The following is a 15,767-nucleotide window of genomic DNA, read 5'->3' on the forward strand; positions in this document are numbered from 1 at the left end:
TATCTACAAGGGATAGGGATAGGCACATAATAGTGTGGCGAAGTTTGACATTTTCGAAAGCACTCCACTTACATTTTCCTTAAACCTAAGACAGTAATGTAGCAGCACAGTAGAAAAACAAACTGTAAAATCTGCTGTAAAGGGTTTGACTAATCAGGCCGGTACTAAGAATACCATAAAAACAACATTCAAACAAAGCACAAATCCAAGACTACTAGCAGATACTGGATGCTAGAAATAAGCTAAATTTCAACTAATACATTAACAATGTTTTCACAGAATAAACTATCAATACTTTAACAACTTATTATTGTAAGAATATCAAAAGCAGTCTATGAAAACACGAGTTAATGCAAAGCGAAAATACAAGTATCGACAAGATTATCTTTTTTTTTTGTATAAATTTAATTTTTACTTCTTTCTTTATATATTAATTAGGATACACGAAAAACAATGTAAGGCATTTAGATGTCGCAAAATTCTAATGCAATCACAGTCAGTATATTCTGAACAGACTAAATATCTAGTCCATGTATAATGCGCTGCTTTGATTTGCGTATCTTAAAGGAGTATGACAGTATATATTGACATTTATCTTTTATTAAGGCCCTATGTACATCATGTAATAAATATGACACTTTATATCGAATCTGTCTCAGCAAATACGTAAATGATATCAACATTATGCAAATCTCTGTTCTTAAATAGTTTTTGTGAAATTCAATCTTCCTTTCAACTGCTTTTGAAAATTCAAAGTAGAAGACTTATAAATCACTTTTTTTAAACTTAAATTATAAGATGGCACATGCACAGAACCTATTCCACTAATAGACATGACCTTCTGTCCCATGTACATGGGAAGCCTCACTTTTGCTGTCAGACGAAGAACAACAATTATTGCTCTGTTCCTTTGCTTCCTTTTTTGGTTAGTGCATGCAAGAATATTGTGTTTTGAATTGATAAACAATACACTTTTTTTTGTGAAAATACTTGCAATATCGCATCTAAAGGTTTGCTAAATAACATACATTTTTATGACACGAAACAACACTCCGTGGGTCTTTGCGACATACACGTATCGGTCATAAAAGCAACCATTTTCTCTTCCGATCTAATATGTTTATTGTTTTATCGGTCGTCCAACTGTCTATATCAATCTGCTCAGCTCTTAATAAATAGAGAATAATACATGGCAAAATCCGTATCATATGTCGTATCATCCCGAGACATCAATATCAGCCCAAGGGCCTTTAGGCCCGAGGGATGATATTGGTCGAGGGTGATACGGCATGTGATACGGATTTTGCCATGTATTATACGCTTTATCATATATTTCAACAGAAGAGTATTATATTATATGAACTGTTTTCTGATCCCGATAGATTAGCACTGGGTTACCTTCAGTTCTGCTTTTGTCTTGGTTCAAAGCCTTAAAATAACTGCTTATACAAAGCACCTGGGTTACCTTACCATTTGCCTGCTGCTGTTTTAAAAATATTTTGTTTATTATTGTATTTATTTGAGTGTTTTGTATTTTTTATAGTTGCATTTAGTGTGCCAAAAAATATGCAAACTTGATGTTCGTGACGTCACATACAATATGAAAACTTGACGTTCGTGACGTTACATACCAAACAATGACGTCATTAATTTTTTCTTAAGCAAAAAAAAAACAAAACAACTTTATGTAAAAAAAAAAAAAAAAAAAAGGTATGCGATACGGGTTTTACCATGCGATACGGGGTATGCGATACGGGTTTAGCTATGCGATACGGGGTATGCGATACAGGGTAGGTGATACAGACTGGAAAAACAACCTTTATTAGATATACAAAATAGCTGTATTTTGTACTAAATATATGATAAAACTCCATATCACGGCTTTGTGACGTCAAATACGTTGACCTGGCCTTAATAACTTTGACCCGGACATATCAGCGACGTCATAATGTTTGAACCGACGTTGATAAGTTTGACCCGAACTTATCAAGTCAACTTCCGGTTGCTGGTGAAACTAAGACAATACTTCCAAAAGACGCAAATGCAGCCCGATAAATCGATTATCAGGTTATCGGCCTATTAATATTGTAAAATATCAGCTGCTCGACAAAATATGAAGGCTTTTTGATCTCGTTCGCTGCGCTTACTCGACAAAAAGCTTAATATTATGTCTAGCAGCTGATATTTTATCAACATGCAGACAACCTGATAATCGGTACTTATTATGTTTCCAACAGCCCCTCTCCATTGTCTCTTAGTAGCGTATATAGATTGACGGAGGTAATGATTAGTAGCGTATATAGATTGACGGAGGTAATGATTAATAACTAAGTAAAATATTAGTTATAGAGACGAGTAACATGAATAAATAGTGTTAAAACATCTATCCTGTAGTTACAGTCATATTGATAGTTTATTTACAACAACAAAAAGATGGGTATGTAAATTATATATAAATATGTAGGATCCTGTAAATCAGCAGTTGTAGTACCTTGCTGTATATCACATTTGTGTTTCGTTAGTGTTTAATATATAAGTCAGACCGTTGATATGGAAATAAGAAGATGTGGTATAATACTCTAGGTTTTCTTGTTTGAATTGTTTTCACGTATTTTTACAGCTTGCTATACAGTATTATTTTACTTATTGGTGACTGAATGTTTTTTGCATACTTTATCGAGTTATATAGATACTATGTTCAGTCAATGATGTACATAACTGCTCGATCAAGTTACATCATGAGATATATCAGGAAGGAACATATATATATAGATATCAGATAGTGTGACCGGATGTTACTTCTTTTAAAACTAGTAAATAGATATCAGTTATTGTTACAGGATGTTATTTATTACTAAACTACTTACTAGTACATAAAAATTAGATAGGGTGATTGCATGTCATTAATAGTTATGCATGCTTTTTCAAGTTACCAAGATATCAGATAGGATGACCGGATGTAGTGAGAATGCATAATCAAGTTGAATATATTTCGTATAGGGTGACAAGATGTTAATATGAGGCAGGCATAACCTGTGAATGGGGACGAAGTCTGTATGTTTTTTTTTTTTTTTTTTTTTTTACCTCAAACATGTTTTAAAATAAAGGAAACGGAAATACCGTAACGTTCCCGATTTCGGTTCTGTGGTTAGGGATTTAGCTGTGACGTTGTTTAAGTTATGACGTCATATTCAATGTAAACAAAAGAAACGCTTCCATCAGGTAACTTTTTTTCAAATCAAACAATTATTAAAAATGAAATTGTATTGAGTTCCAAACTTATATTTTACTAGACTGATACATATAATTTTCTTTTCAAAGTCTCATGCAAACAAGATAGATTTCTGCGCAAATGCGGGGAAAACCGGAACAGGAACTAGATCTGAATAAAAAAGTTAACGATTTTGAGTTCATTAGTAGAATGAAAAATTCGGGAAATTTTCCCGATTTTTTTTTTTTTTTTTTTTTATTGATTTTTCTACCGTAATTGGGGACTTAGTCCCCATATTACCGGAATGCATAAGCATGCTTGAAGGCCGCAAAGATGCCTACAATTGCTTACATCCACTTCATTTGAACTTGGGAGGATAGCTGTTTCATTAGTCCGAGATTACTCTGACGTCCAACGGCTGTTTTGCCAGACAAGCTGGGGCCGTGGGACGTCAGAGCTCGTCCCATATCAAAAAGTGGATATTTGCCCACCAAAAATAGATGCGCTGTTTCGTCGCTTCTGATGCCGACTGACGGCCTTGGAATTATATAAATCGGGCATCAATCTGTTCATTTTTCATTTATCTCTTTATTTATGTTAGTTTCACCTACCTGCCAACCTTTATTTTTCCATATTTTAACAGTTTTCACAGTGACCCATCGATTTCGGCATTTTGCCTTTCATTTTCAAAGATAATCACGTGACCACGAGAAAACAGTGATGATTTATGCAAATGACCATAATGTAACACCTCGTTCATTTACGATGCAAGTTATCTAAATGTCCGAGAGCTTCCGATTCTAACGTGGTCGGAACTAAATGCTTAATACCGATCTCCTGTAAAGGAGGTGAAAAAAATATAAATATTTGCATATTTTGAGTCTCGAGACCACGAACTCTCTCGTTACTTGACGTCCATTTGAAAGTGAAAGTCAAAATGCCGAAACCGATGGGTCACTGTGAAAACTGTTAAACTATGGAAAAAAAAAGGTAGGTGAAACTTACATAAATGAAGAGATACATGAAAAATGAATAGATTGATGCCCGATTTATATAATTCCAAGGCCGTCAGTCGGCATCAGAAGCGACGAAGCAGCGCATCTATTTTGGGTGGGCAAATATCCACTTTTTGATATGGGACGAGCTCTGACGTCCCACGGCCCCAGCTTGTCTGGCAAAACAGCCGTTGGACGTCAGAGTAATCTCGGACTACTGTTTCATAAGCAAAATAAGCACTCCACATCTTCTTATTTTCATATACACATGTATATCAATCGAGTCACGAAGTTATCAGGTAGGGTGATTGCCTACTTGTTATTCAAAGTTATACATATATATTTAAAAGGGTGACCGGATGATAGACTTAATCAAGTAACATAAATATTAGATAGGGTAACCGGATGCTATGCTTATAATCAATAAATAGATATCAGGTATGGTGACCGCGGATGTTATGTGTAAATCAAATTACATATATCAGAATATTTTTTTAAGGAATCATAAAAAAAGTATTAGACCAATTAGAAATATGATGATAAAACTGTGATATATTTAGTAAATAAAAAAAAAAGAACAAATCTTACTTACGATTTCGATGATGGTCGGATACAAATTACTATTAGCGTTCATTTTATCTTCTGTACATTTTTAAAATGCGGAATTTTGATAACACGTTCGAAAGCACCTTCGGAAGATCTAAACAACGACGCCCTCAGTTATCAACCCAAAACCTCAAAACCACAGAAACGAAGTCATTGGTTTTTATTCCACAATGAATTATTATTGACTTTTTATTTGAGGATCCGGAGGAGTTAGATGGATAAAAAAAAAAAGAAATTCTAAATTTAATATCTATCTGATAAATCAAGGAAAAAAATAAAATAAAAATATCAATTTATGATTTGTCAAGCAATTCAATAAAAAAAATGATTAAATTGAAGCCTGTCATTCATGTTTCACGTACACCCACAACGTCATGCATATTCAATGTGGTTGAACAGTATACAATTATCGTTGTTATCAATAAATGATAATTTACACCTTTACCGAAACATCAGTTAAGCGTGACAACACATTGACTAATTCGATAATACGGTAACGAAAAACCAATCATCTTCAATATATTTGGGTGTAACGTCAATATGACGTCACGTGCTAACAAGGAAGTTGTACTATTTAAAATATTCGAATTACCTTCTTTTAAAAAAAAAAAAATAGTATATTTTAAAACAACTTGGTTTGTTGTTAATTGGAAAGTTTGATTGGGTTAATGTTGACAGATGCATGTAAAATATGCAATGCATTAAATGTTTTGGCTTGTGGGCATATTTTTACAGCGTACTTTAAGGCTTGCTTAGGTGGTGTTTAAAACACCCAAACAAATCATCTATCAAAGTGATTGATGTCAACAGAATAACGCTTCATTTAGAGAGAGAAAGAAAGAGAGAGAGAGAGTTTGATCAGACAGAATATGGCTATCAAGATATCTCGGTGCTACTTTGAGCATTGCAATGATGATTATTTATACATCGGATTATTCAATTTTCTCTTGCATAAATTTTGTCTGACATTCATAATCCATTAGTTGAATAAAATTTCATATCACACTGACAAGAAAATATCAGAACTCTAAATTTTAAAAAGAAAATGTCCTTATATAGACGATAAGTTTAAGAGTTAACTTAATAAATAAAAAAAAAACAATATTATAATTGTTTCTATTTCCATCTTTTACCACACACATGTCATCATCATGTAACTTTATGTATATCGTGTCTTGACGTAACTTCAAATCGCTAAGGTTGGTCAGTTCACCAAGAGAGAACCATTAGGTTTCACACGGTATAAAACTACTAAGACAAAGGAAACACTTGTTTTTGCTTCAAAACTTGTTGATGAACAATTGTGTTTTTAAAGACATCAAATGTCAAATTGTAGTTATGACAATTTGAATGATAGTAAAGATATGTTGTTATAACGCTTTTGTGGCAGTAAAAAGTAAATAAACATGAAATATTGTGTCACGTCAGTAACATCATGAATACACACGTTTTATGCAAATAAGGTAAAGCCATGTTAAATAAAACAAAATATCATTAAGACTATACACGAACTATTTGCTACTGGACGTAAAGTAAACAGTAATCTATTACATGCAAATGATATGCATGAAACATTCGCCACTGGACGTTAAGTAAACACCAGCCAATATAAGAAACGATGATTTTCCGTCGGAGGGGGACGATAAATGACTGACCCGTGTTAAGAGAGAGTCATATCTCTTGCACGTAAAAGACACCCTGGTAGCTTTCGAAAAAGAGCAGGCTAATGCCGCTACAAGGCAGCACTCGTACCTGCAAAGTGGAAAGGGATTAATATAAGTTGCAAAACTTGTTTCCCAATCCACTATAGATAAATATGTTTAAACTAATCAATCCGAGTACGAAGTTAATTGTCACTATTACTGCAACCTTAGCACTTAATGTTGTCCATGATTATATGTTTTAAAACCTATACTTAGTTTTATATTTTGTTTTATATTCTCAACACACTTTGTATGAACCATGAAAATCAATGTTGAGGGGAGGGGAAGCTTAAGATCAATTCTAGAAATACTACCGTTTCCTGGTGTTTCGTTGTACATTCTGCAGCATTACAGTGTCGGCTTATCAAGCGATCTTATGAAAACTGAAACATTTTGATATAACTTCTATACACATTTATATTGCAAACTTTATATTGTAAAGTTTATATTTGAAGTTCATGAAGAAGTTTCTTAATATTAATGTCGTGAAAAATAAAAGATATAAGAAAGTGGAGTAAAAAAAAATATATTTGGTGTGTTGCCAACTTGAATCTATGCCGTCGGTTTCCTTTTTAGCTCACCTGGACTGAAGGGCCAAGTGAGTTTTTCTCATCACTTTGCGTCCGGTGTCTGTCGTCGTCGTCGTCCGTCGTTAGCTTTTACAAAAATCTTCTCCTCTGAAACTACTGGGCCAAATTTAACCAAACTTGGCCACAATCATTATTGGGGTATCTAGTTTAAAAAATATGTCCGGTGATCCGGCCAACCAACCAAGATGGCCGCCATGGCTAAAAATCGAACATTGGGGTAAAATACATTTTTTGGCTTATAACTCAAAAACCAAAGCATTTAGAGCAAATCTGACATGGGGTAAATTATTTATCAGGTCAAGATCTATCTGCCTTAAATTTACAGATGAATCGGATAACCTGTTGTTGGGTTGCTGCCCCTGAATTGGTAATTTCAAGGAAATTTTGCTGTTTTTGGTTATTATCTTGAATATTATTATAGATAGAGATAAACTGTAAACTGCAATAATGTTCAACAAAGTAAGATTTACAAACAAGTCAACATGACCGAAATGTTCAATTGACCCCTTTAGGAGTTATTGCCCTTTATAGTCAATTTTTAACCATTTTCGTAAATTTTAGTAATCTTTTACAAAAATCTTCTCCTCTGAAATTACTGGGCCAAATTAATCCAAACTTGGCCACAATCATCTTTGGGGTATCTTGTTTATAAAATGTGTTCAGTGACCCTGCCAACCAACCAAGATGGCCTCCATGGCTAAAAATAGAACATAGGGGTAAAATGCAGGTTTTGATTGGGTGACTCGTCCACTGGAGTTAAATCATTAATTATTGACCCATTTCTTGTGATTAGTCACACAAGGATAAATATAAACGACGAGGTCATTTCATTTGTCTTTCCACTTGCTATAGCTGCCAATCTGTGGTGACAATCGGTTGATTAGTTCCAGTTATAAATCATGTAGACCTGGACATATATATACTTGGACATATTTACATATGTTATATACCTGATGACCAGTAACATTTTTCTTATTAATTGTAATGATTTGTTTCTTTTAGGCTTAAAACTAAGTTAACTTATGAAAATGTACAAGTCATGTTATAATGCTTTCTTGTTATAAAATTACCACTTTTGACACATTAAGCGAACATATTTTATATTTTCTACGGTATGACACCAAACATTTATTTCCGGGGATTTTAAGTTATTGACTTTGCTTTGAGTGTTTTAAATTTTTGAACCACGTTCTCTTTTTTGGCTTTGTTCGTTCATCGTATCTCTCTTTATTTTAATTTACTTGCCACAGATTTTACAAACATACTTCTTTACTGTAGTGAAAATTAAAAATATTTAGCAATTTAGGGATTCAGATTTTCGTGCCAATTTCAGATCATCTTTTATCTATGAAATTATTAGTTCTTAAAGTAGTTCACCAACAATATTTCAATGAATACAGATATGTGCATCAGGTCAATTCAAAAGCAACCGGACAAAGAATGTACAGTATGCATAATGCATCCAAAACTCAAACTGATAAAACTCCTTGTTAATATCTGGAAATGTTTTAAAAAAACACTTTGATTGCAAATTAAAACAATATAACATAATTGAATCTTTAAAAAAACATATATGAAAAATAAGAGGCAAGTCTTATAGGTGACCGGCATAAAGTAGATTTGGTTTTTATGCAGAGACTCATATATTTCCAATGTGATTCTTAATTTGATAAAGATAATAAAACATAATATATCTACCAAACAAAATAAAGCTATAAGCTAAATCAATCTGAGAAATCAATAAAGTATACTTAAAATACTATGCAGAACTTGTGGTTCTTAGAAATAAACATCTCGATGCATGCTTTATATAGAACTATAGAACCCCAAACGTAATAGCGCCAAAGATATATGTGTGCAGTTAAAACAGTACAATTAATACAACGACTTATAACTAAAGTACTAACAAAACAGGTTATACAAAAAATATAGAAATAGAAAATGGAAACTCCAAATATAACAGAATAGAAATAAAGTGATATTGTATTTTATGAGTTTGTTTCCACTAAAAGCATCTTTCTATTCCTCCCCTCATTTTTCCATATTGTTTTCATGAATTTATCTAAATGTATCTGAAAATATTAGATCTGGCTGAAACTTTTACCCTGTGGAACATTGACTTCCTTAGTAGTGATTTCATGACAATTTACTTTACACCTTATATTAGCCTAATTTATTACATGAATAAATGAATTTGGTCTGCCGCAATGAACAATTAATTCATGGTGTTCCTATTATAGCAACAACAGACACACAAAAAAAGCAAGAAATCCACAATCTAATTCGGTGTCGGAAAATAAGCATTAGTAATTTAAATTGTTATGGATTGTACTATCAATTTGAAAAGGTTCGCAAAACAAAAGTATTCTCAATCAGATGTTACAAGTCTTTTAACACCTGATGTTTGTAGTAAACATACAAAAGAATTTATCAAATAAACCGTTTAATCACCCTGGAGACAAAACTCGTACAAATTACATAGTTAACAAGGTTACAAAAAATTTGTAATGTTATGTCTTACACGAGTGGTTGATAAATGTCATAATAATTACAGTAATTGTTATGTACCGGGTAGATGAAACTAATAATATAGTATATGCATGTTACAGACTATATCTAATTATATCATGAAGTAATATAGATGTTTTATGAGGATATTAATTATGTTGTAGTCAATTATATGTCATTAAAGTTTCCCTTCTTTGTAGGACGTTTATTTATGTCTGTCACTGTGACAGCATCGTGATCCTCATCAAAGAGACAGGGCCCGTATGTTAATTAATTGTTTTGAAATGAACTGAAGTTGTCTATTGGGTTCAACTGGTGATTGATGGAAACTAGTGACTTCGATAAGCTTATTAGGCAGCTTTAATTTAAAGAAATTTCATCTAGGTCACGTCGAATAGAAATTATCATTAACCTCTACCCATTGACAGAAACATGTAAATTATGGGATACAGATGCCATTGCCTTTTACAAAGGAGTTTGAGATATCAAGTTACTGAAAGACAGGAAACATTCTACTTAGTTGTCGTGAATATTTTGTTTAACTATGATACAACATAATAAGTCTTAGATATAAAAATGTAAACATTAAAACTAGGTTTCAGTAACTACGAGTACTGTTGGAAGGGTACTTTGTGTCGCTTATCTTTTTTTCTTCTTCATTGGCCATGTACATATATAATGAACCGTTTTCAACTGATGTTTTACAGTTGGTTCCTTATGTTATTGGTTTACACCATTGTGCCAGATTAAGTGGCGGATTCACAGCAACATTAAACACCGCCATATTTATCATGTGCCTATCGCTAGCCTGTAACCTGTAAGTTTGTAGTTGTTGTTTGTTCATGTCTGTCCTAGTTGTTTCCCGCTTACTTTCATGCAAATAGATCAATAGATTGAATGAAACACATTTAAATCTCTATGTAAGTTCTATTGTAGACAAAAAGGTTTCCCAAACTACTAGTCTCAAAGTATTATCACATAGAAGCTAATTTACTAGACAGCGGGTAATTATACCGAACGAGACTTGCAGACTTCTCCTCTGTCTTCTACCGGGCTTATCATACCGTAAGACACTACTTTCATTCTGCAATGCTCTGTCCAAAAATCTGGTGAATTTTAAAAAAAGTGCATTACCAACATCACAAATATCAATTGAAATAATATTATGAGTTGCTTTTTAAATGTCTTTACTGCAAACAAGGGTCTCAGATGGTTGCGTTAATTGAAATATTTCAGAATAATTACATTAGATGTATGTTTCATTATAATATTTTATTCTGATTGGCGAACTGCACATCACGTGTTATTCCGTAAGCAGTTGCATTGCTCAATACAACTTTTCATTCATGATAACACGTGCTCCAACAATAAAGTGCACAGGTGAATTAAATAATAAAATATATAAAATTCGTGTACTCATGATCATAGCTAAAAAAATGTAATTATAAGTATTGAATGCTTCTTTTTGTAACTTTATAGGGTTGTAAAAGCGTTGACCGTGCGTACATTTTTAGAATGAAGCGCTGCCGCGCTTCATACAAAATGTACTTCGGTCAACGCTTTTACACCCCAATAAATTTACAAAAAGAAGCATTCAATTCTTAAATACGAATGATTACACTGAAAGAAAAAGGAATCTGCCTGATAACTTTTAAATCGTACGTTGTTCAAAATAACATTTCTCTCAAATCAGAGTAATATAAAATAATGATGACAACTATAAAGTTAAGTTTATACTATCCAAGAGAGAAATGCTCTAATAAGTTTGATTGACAGTAAATTAGTTTTTACATAAAACATGCAGATAATATATAGATAAAGATGTCAGACAATACACTGAAGATATACATGCAGTCTAAAAGAAGACACATGACTATATGTAAAATGGTATATCTATGTTAAAGTGGGAAAATTACAAAATTAGTGCAAAATATTCCGTAAATCAATTCTCACGTTAATTTCATTGACGACACTAGTTTGGGATTAACAAAAAAAGGACAAGTACACAAGTACGGTATACAACTGTTTTTTATCGTCATGATAGATACGCAATACATATCAAATTAAATTAAAAACTGACTGTCTGTATTTACATGAAATACGGAACTTTTTATTTTATCAAAAAGCTGACTATTTATTTGATTTTGATAAAACACTATACCTTTGATTTTGATGAAGATTGACAGGAATTCAATCAAAGAGTGATGCTTTTACTGCCAGACGATTATTCTCTTGCATTAAACTTTACTCCGAATTTTTTTTATTCAAACGAAAGTGCTGCAGAATGTACAGAAAAGTATTAAATTCCATTAGAAATAAATAGGTAACCCTATTTAAGTAAATGGTTCGGGTATTGATAATTTGTTACTAAATTGGTTAGAATATTTCATCTTCTTTTAAATAAAGTCCTAAGCAATTCATTAATATAGGCTTACCAATGTTTCAGAGAAGTCCGACAGCATAGTTGTTGAATAGGAATCGTCATGTTTCTCATGTTGGTTGTAACGATTATCATCGAAATGTTTTACCCAAGATGGTGTTTCCATCACAATTTTCTTTTAATTCCTGAAATTGCCATAATGACCTCCTTTGGTCAGAAGATAAAAATCAGAACATTTTGTATAATGGTTTGATAATCCTTTAATTTTAAATGTGGAATATTGTTTCAGCAGTTACTGAAATTCCATCTCAATCACTGAAACTTGCCTTCACGCCACGTTCGAGGATAATTCAACAATGCATTACACATGCGCTAATACAAGGGAGTCCATTGTCTCTATCATTAAACCAGTCATGTAGAACTCTGAAGAACGATATACTATGTTTAGTCTGTTTTGGCCTAAAGCAAAATAATTATTATTATATCCTTGCATTTTATCAAATGTATTAATACCATCTTTATAAAAAATCTTATTTCCTGAAGGGTTAAATATGTCCATAGTCCAGATACTACCAATACACGCTTTGTTAATTAATAATGACTAAATTTAGAGATAAACTAATCTAACTATTTGCTCTTCTATGTGTTATTTAGGATTTTTTGTACGCTCAATTTTTGGCAAAACATTTCACTCATACAGATTCACCTAAATCCCTAAAATCTAAATAATTCAGGAAAATATTTAGAAGTGATAGGTTTTCTTTTTCACTCAAAATTGACTGAACTATCCCAAATAAAAACATTTAATCGATAAATGATCGCACCTAAAAAAAAATCAAATGCGTTTATTCCAGATGAAAAAAAAAAATTATGATGATAATAATTAAAATGATGATAATAATATTCAAAGTAATAAAAATAATAATCAAAATGATAATTATGTTATACTATTAATAATAATCATCATCACCATTATCATTTGTAAATGTTGAAACATGTAGACAACTTGGGATATAAGAATAACAATATAAAAAAGAAGATGTGGTGTGATTGCCAATGAGACAACTCACTTCAAGAGACCAAATGACACAGAAATTTTAAACAATTATAGGTCACCGTACGACCTTCAACAAGAGCATTACCCATACCACATAGTCAGCTATAAAAGGCCCCGAAATGACAAATGTAAAACAATTCAATCGAGGAACAAGTTTGTCAAAGAGGAACTGTAATAAAAAAAAAATGGATTTTAATAAGTAAAGTCGAAAGTGGCAAATTTATTCATCTATTAACCTTTCTAGTCAACATGTCACATAAACATTTGAAAAGGTAAAAAGAACAACAGACATTAATTATCAATAAATGGACGCGTCTAGCTTCGTAGTATCAACGACACATCTACATCATAGTATACTTCCGATATCAGTTCCCAGTAACCCTCTCTTTCATAATTACTCTAGGGACTGGACGTTAGTGAAAAAGACCAGCAATGAAGCACCCAAGTGTATAATATATGTGTTGTATCTTGAAACACAGCCCTTCAACTGGAAATACAATATAAACTTATTGAGTGAAACATCAGAAGGATTTCGCGAAGGTAATATGGGAAAAGAGTAAAAGAATACTTTTTAATTGTTTTTTCGTATTGAACAGTTCAATAAGATCAATAAAATTAATCGAAATTTAATATCGTAAAGTGTCAAAAAGTAGCAATCCGTCCATTGGTGTTTTCAATGACCATTTAGTTTCGAATACTCTGTTCAAAATATAAATTAAATAAGTTATTCTAGTGATACAGGCGTCTGGCGTCACTGATGAGTCTTAAGTAGAAGAAAGGCGCGTCTGAGTATCAAATTATAAGCTTGGTACCTTTGATAACTATTACCATGTCGAAATGTACTTTTGTATTGTTTATTTGTGTCCTGAACGTTCTTGATTTTATTTGTACTGTACTCCCGTCATGTAATGTTGTCATTTTAGTGGCATATTTAGCATTGCTATAAAAGCGCGAGGTTTGGCTAGCCACATAAGCAGGTTCAACCCACCATTTATTCTTAAAATGTCCTGTACCAAGTCAGGAAAACGGCAGTTGTTATCTTATATAAGTTTTTCAGTGTTTCCTCTTATAGTTGATGTGTTTCCCTCGGTTTTAGTTAACATCCCGGATTTGTTTTCTCTCAATCAAACAGCGGTTTACTACCGTTGCCTTTATTTGTCTCTTTGACACATTCCTGTTGCCATTCTCAGTTCTATATAAAAAGTATAATAAAAGAATAACAAGTTCAACTATTATAGACGTCATTAAAGTTTAATGGGACCGAGATACGGTACCTGTGTTTCTATATCCTACTTGCAAATGTTTAAATTTTCTATAAGTCATGATGTTTTATAAAGATTAACATGACATAGTCCTGATGTTCAAAAATTTTCTTGAAAATAAATTGATAGAATGTGCAGTCTGTTTTGCTAGATCGTCTTTTAATTTCACAAAAAATCTACTAAAATTAATTTTAACATCATATTCTTTCAGTTGACTGTCTTGAGATTACCAAAACATGGTCTTTCTGATATGAAAGACCCATTACAAATCCTGGTCACAAACAAAAACCAAGGGAAACACATCAGGTCACTTTTAAGAGGAAGCAATGGAACAACAGAAAACACTGGACTGCTAAAAAACCCGCTACATTTGAACTGACATGAAAAAAATATATCTATAAATTGTATTACTTTAATTCATTGCTGATATATCTTTATGTTATGTAATTCGACACAAATGAATATTGCTTTTGCACCATATTTGAAAAGAATCATTATAATAGGCATAGAGTAGAAGATTTAATTTATGGACAACTGAAAGTAACTCTATTTGCAATAATCTGTTTATTTATCTCTGGATGTATAATATATATTTTGCTATATAATAAAATTAAATCAAATCATCTATTCATACATTTATTTAGACTTATGACATTTAACCTTGAAAACGTCAAATAATAATTTCATCTCTTTAATCAAAAGTTGATTAATTATTATGATAAAATTTTCATACTGAATCATTACATCAATTTGAATAATTAACAAATACTTTTTGTCGAACCTAGTATATAATCCTGCTTAACACACAGTGAACAGATATTACAATTGAAATCCCCTTATTATCAAATGTTTCTGATGAATAATGAAGATTAATACACATGTAAGTTATGCATTAATTATAATTCGTGTGTTTTTCAAATAACGGATGAAATGGCATACCCATCTGAAATTTGAAGCAAACGTAGTTTACCGTTGTTACAATCTCATTTAGAAAATACAAATCGAGATAAAGCAAAAACTGAGGGAATCACAATGACTCCAAAATGTGACGAGACCTACGGGACGAATAGAGAGGGATAGTGTCTCCTGCTACAAACGCACCAAGACATCGAACTCTAAGGTAAATCAAAAACGACAAGACGAAAAAAACTGACAAAACCAATGCTGACTATTTCAACTAACAAAACAACTTGAAAACAACTGTCATATAACTTACTTGGTACAAACATTAAATAAAATTGATGGGTTAAACCTGATTGTACAGCTAGCCAAATCTCCCATTTACATAGCAGTTGATTGTAGTTTTATTATCTGGACAAAAAACTAATGTCACAATCTTGAATAGGACAAAAATGGTAAACTAACATACCAGAACACTATACTGGTCTCACTGGTACCATTGAGACACATACATATCGTTTTTGTCATGCAACTCGTGAAGGTACCTGAAGGTGC

The 15,767-nt window shown here is 32.2% G+C and overlaps 1 protein-coding gene across 1 annotated transcript in view; it reads right to left on the reverse strand.

Annotated features, from left to right (window-relative positions):
* The window catches only part of LOC139514539 (uncharacterized), a 29,158-nt gene extending 13,391 nt beyond the window's left edge, over nucleotides 1-15,767 (reverse strand). Inside the window, exons 1-2 of the mRNA XM_071303906.1 lie at nucleotides 15,682-15,767; nucleotides 12,049-12,452 (exon numbers count right to left, since the gene is read on the reverse strand). Coding sequence (XP_071160007.1) covers nucleotides 12,049-12,159 — 111 coding nt within the window. The 5' untranslated portion in view covers nucleotides 12,160-12,452; nucleotides 15,682-15,767. The remainder of the gene's footprint in view (nucleotides 1-12,048; nucleotides 12,453-15,681) is intronic.

This window comes from Mytilus edulis, chromosome 3 (genome assembly GCF_963676685.1).
Source record: "Mytilus edulis chromosome 3, xbMytEdul2.2, whole genome shotgun sequence".
Classification (NCBI taxonomy): domain Eukaryota; kingdom Metazoa; phylum Mollusca; class Bivalvia; order Mytilida; family Mytilidae; genus Mytilus; species Mytilus edulis.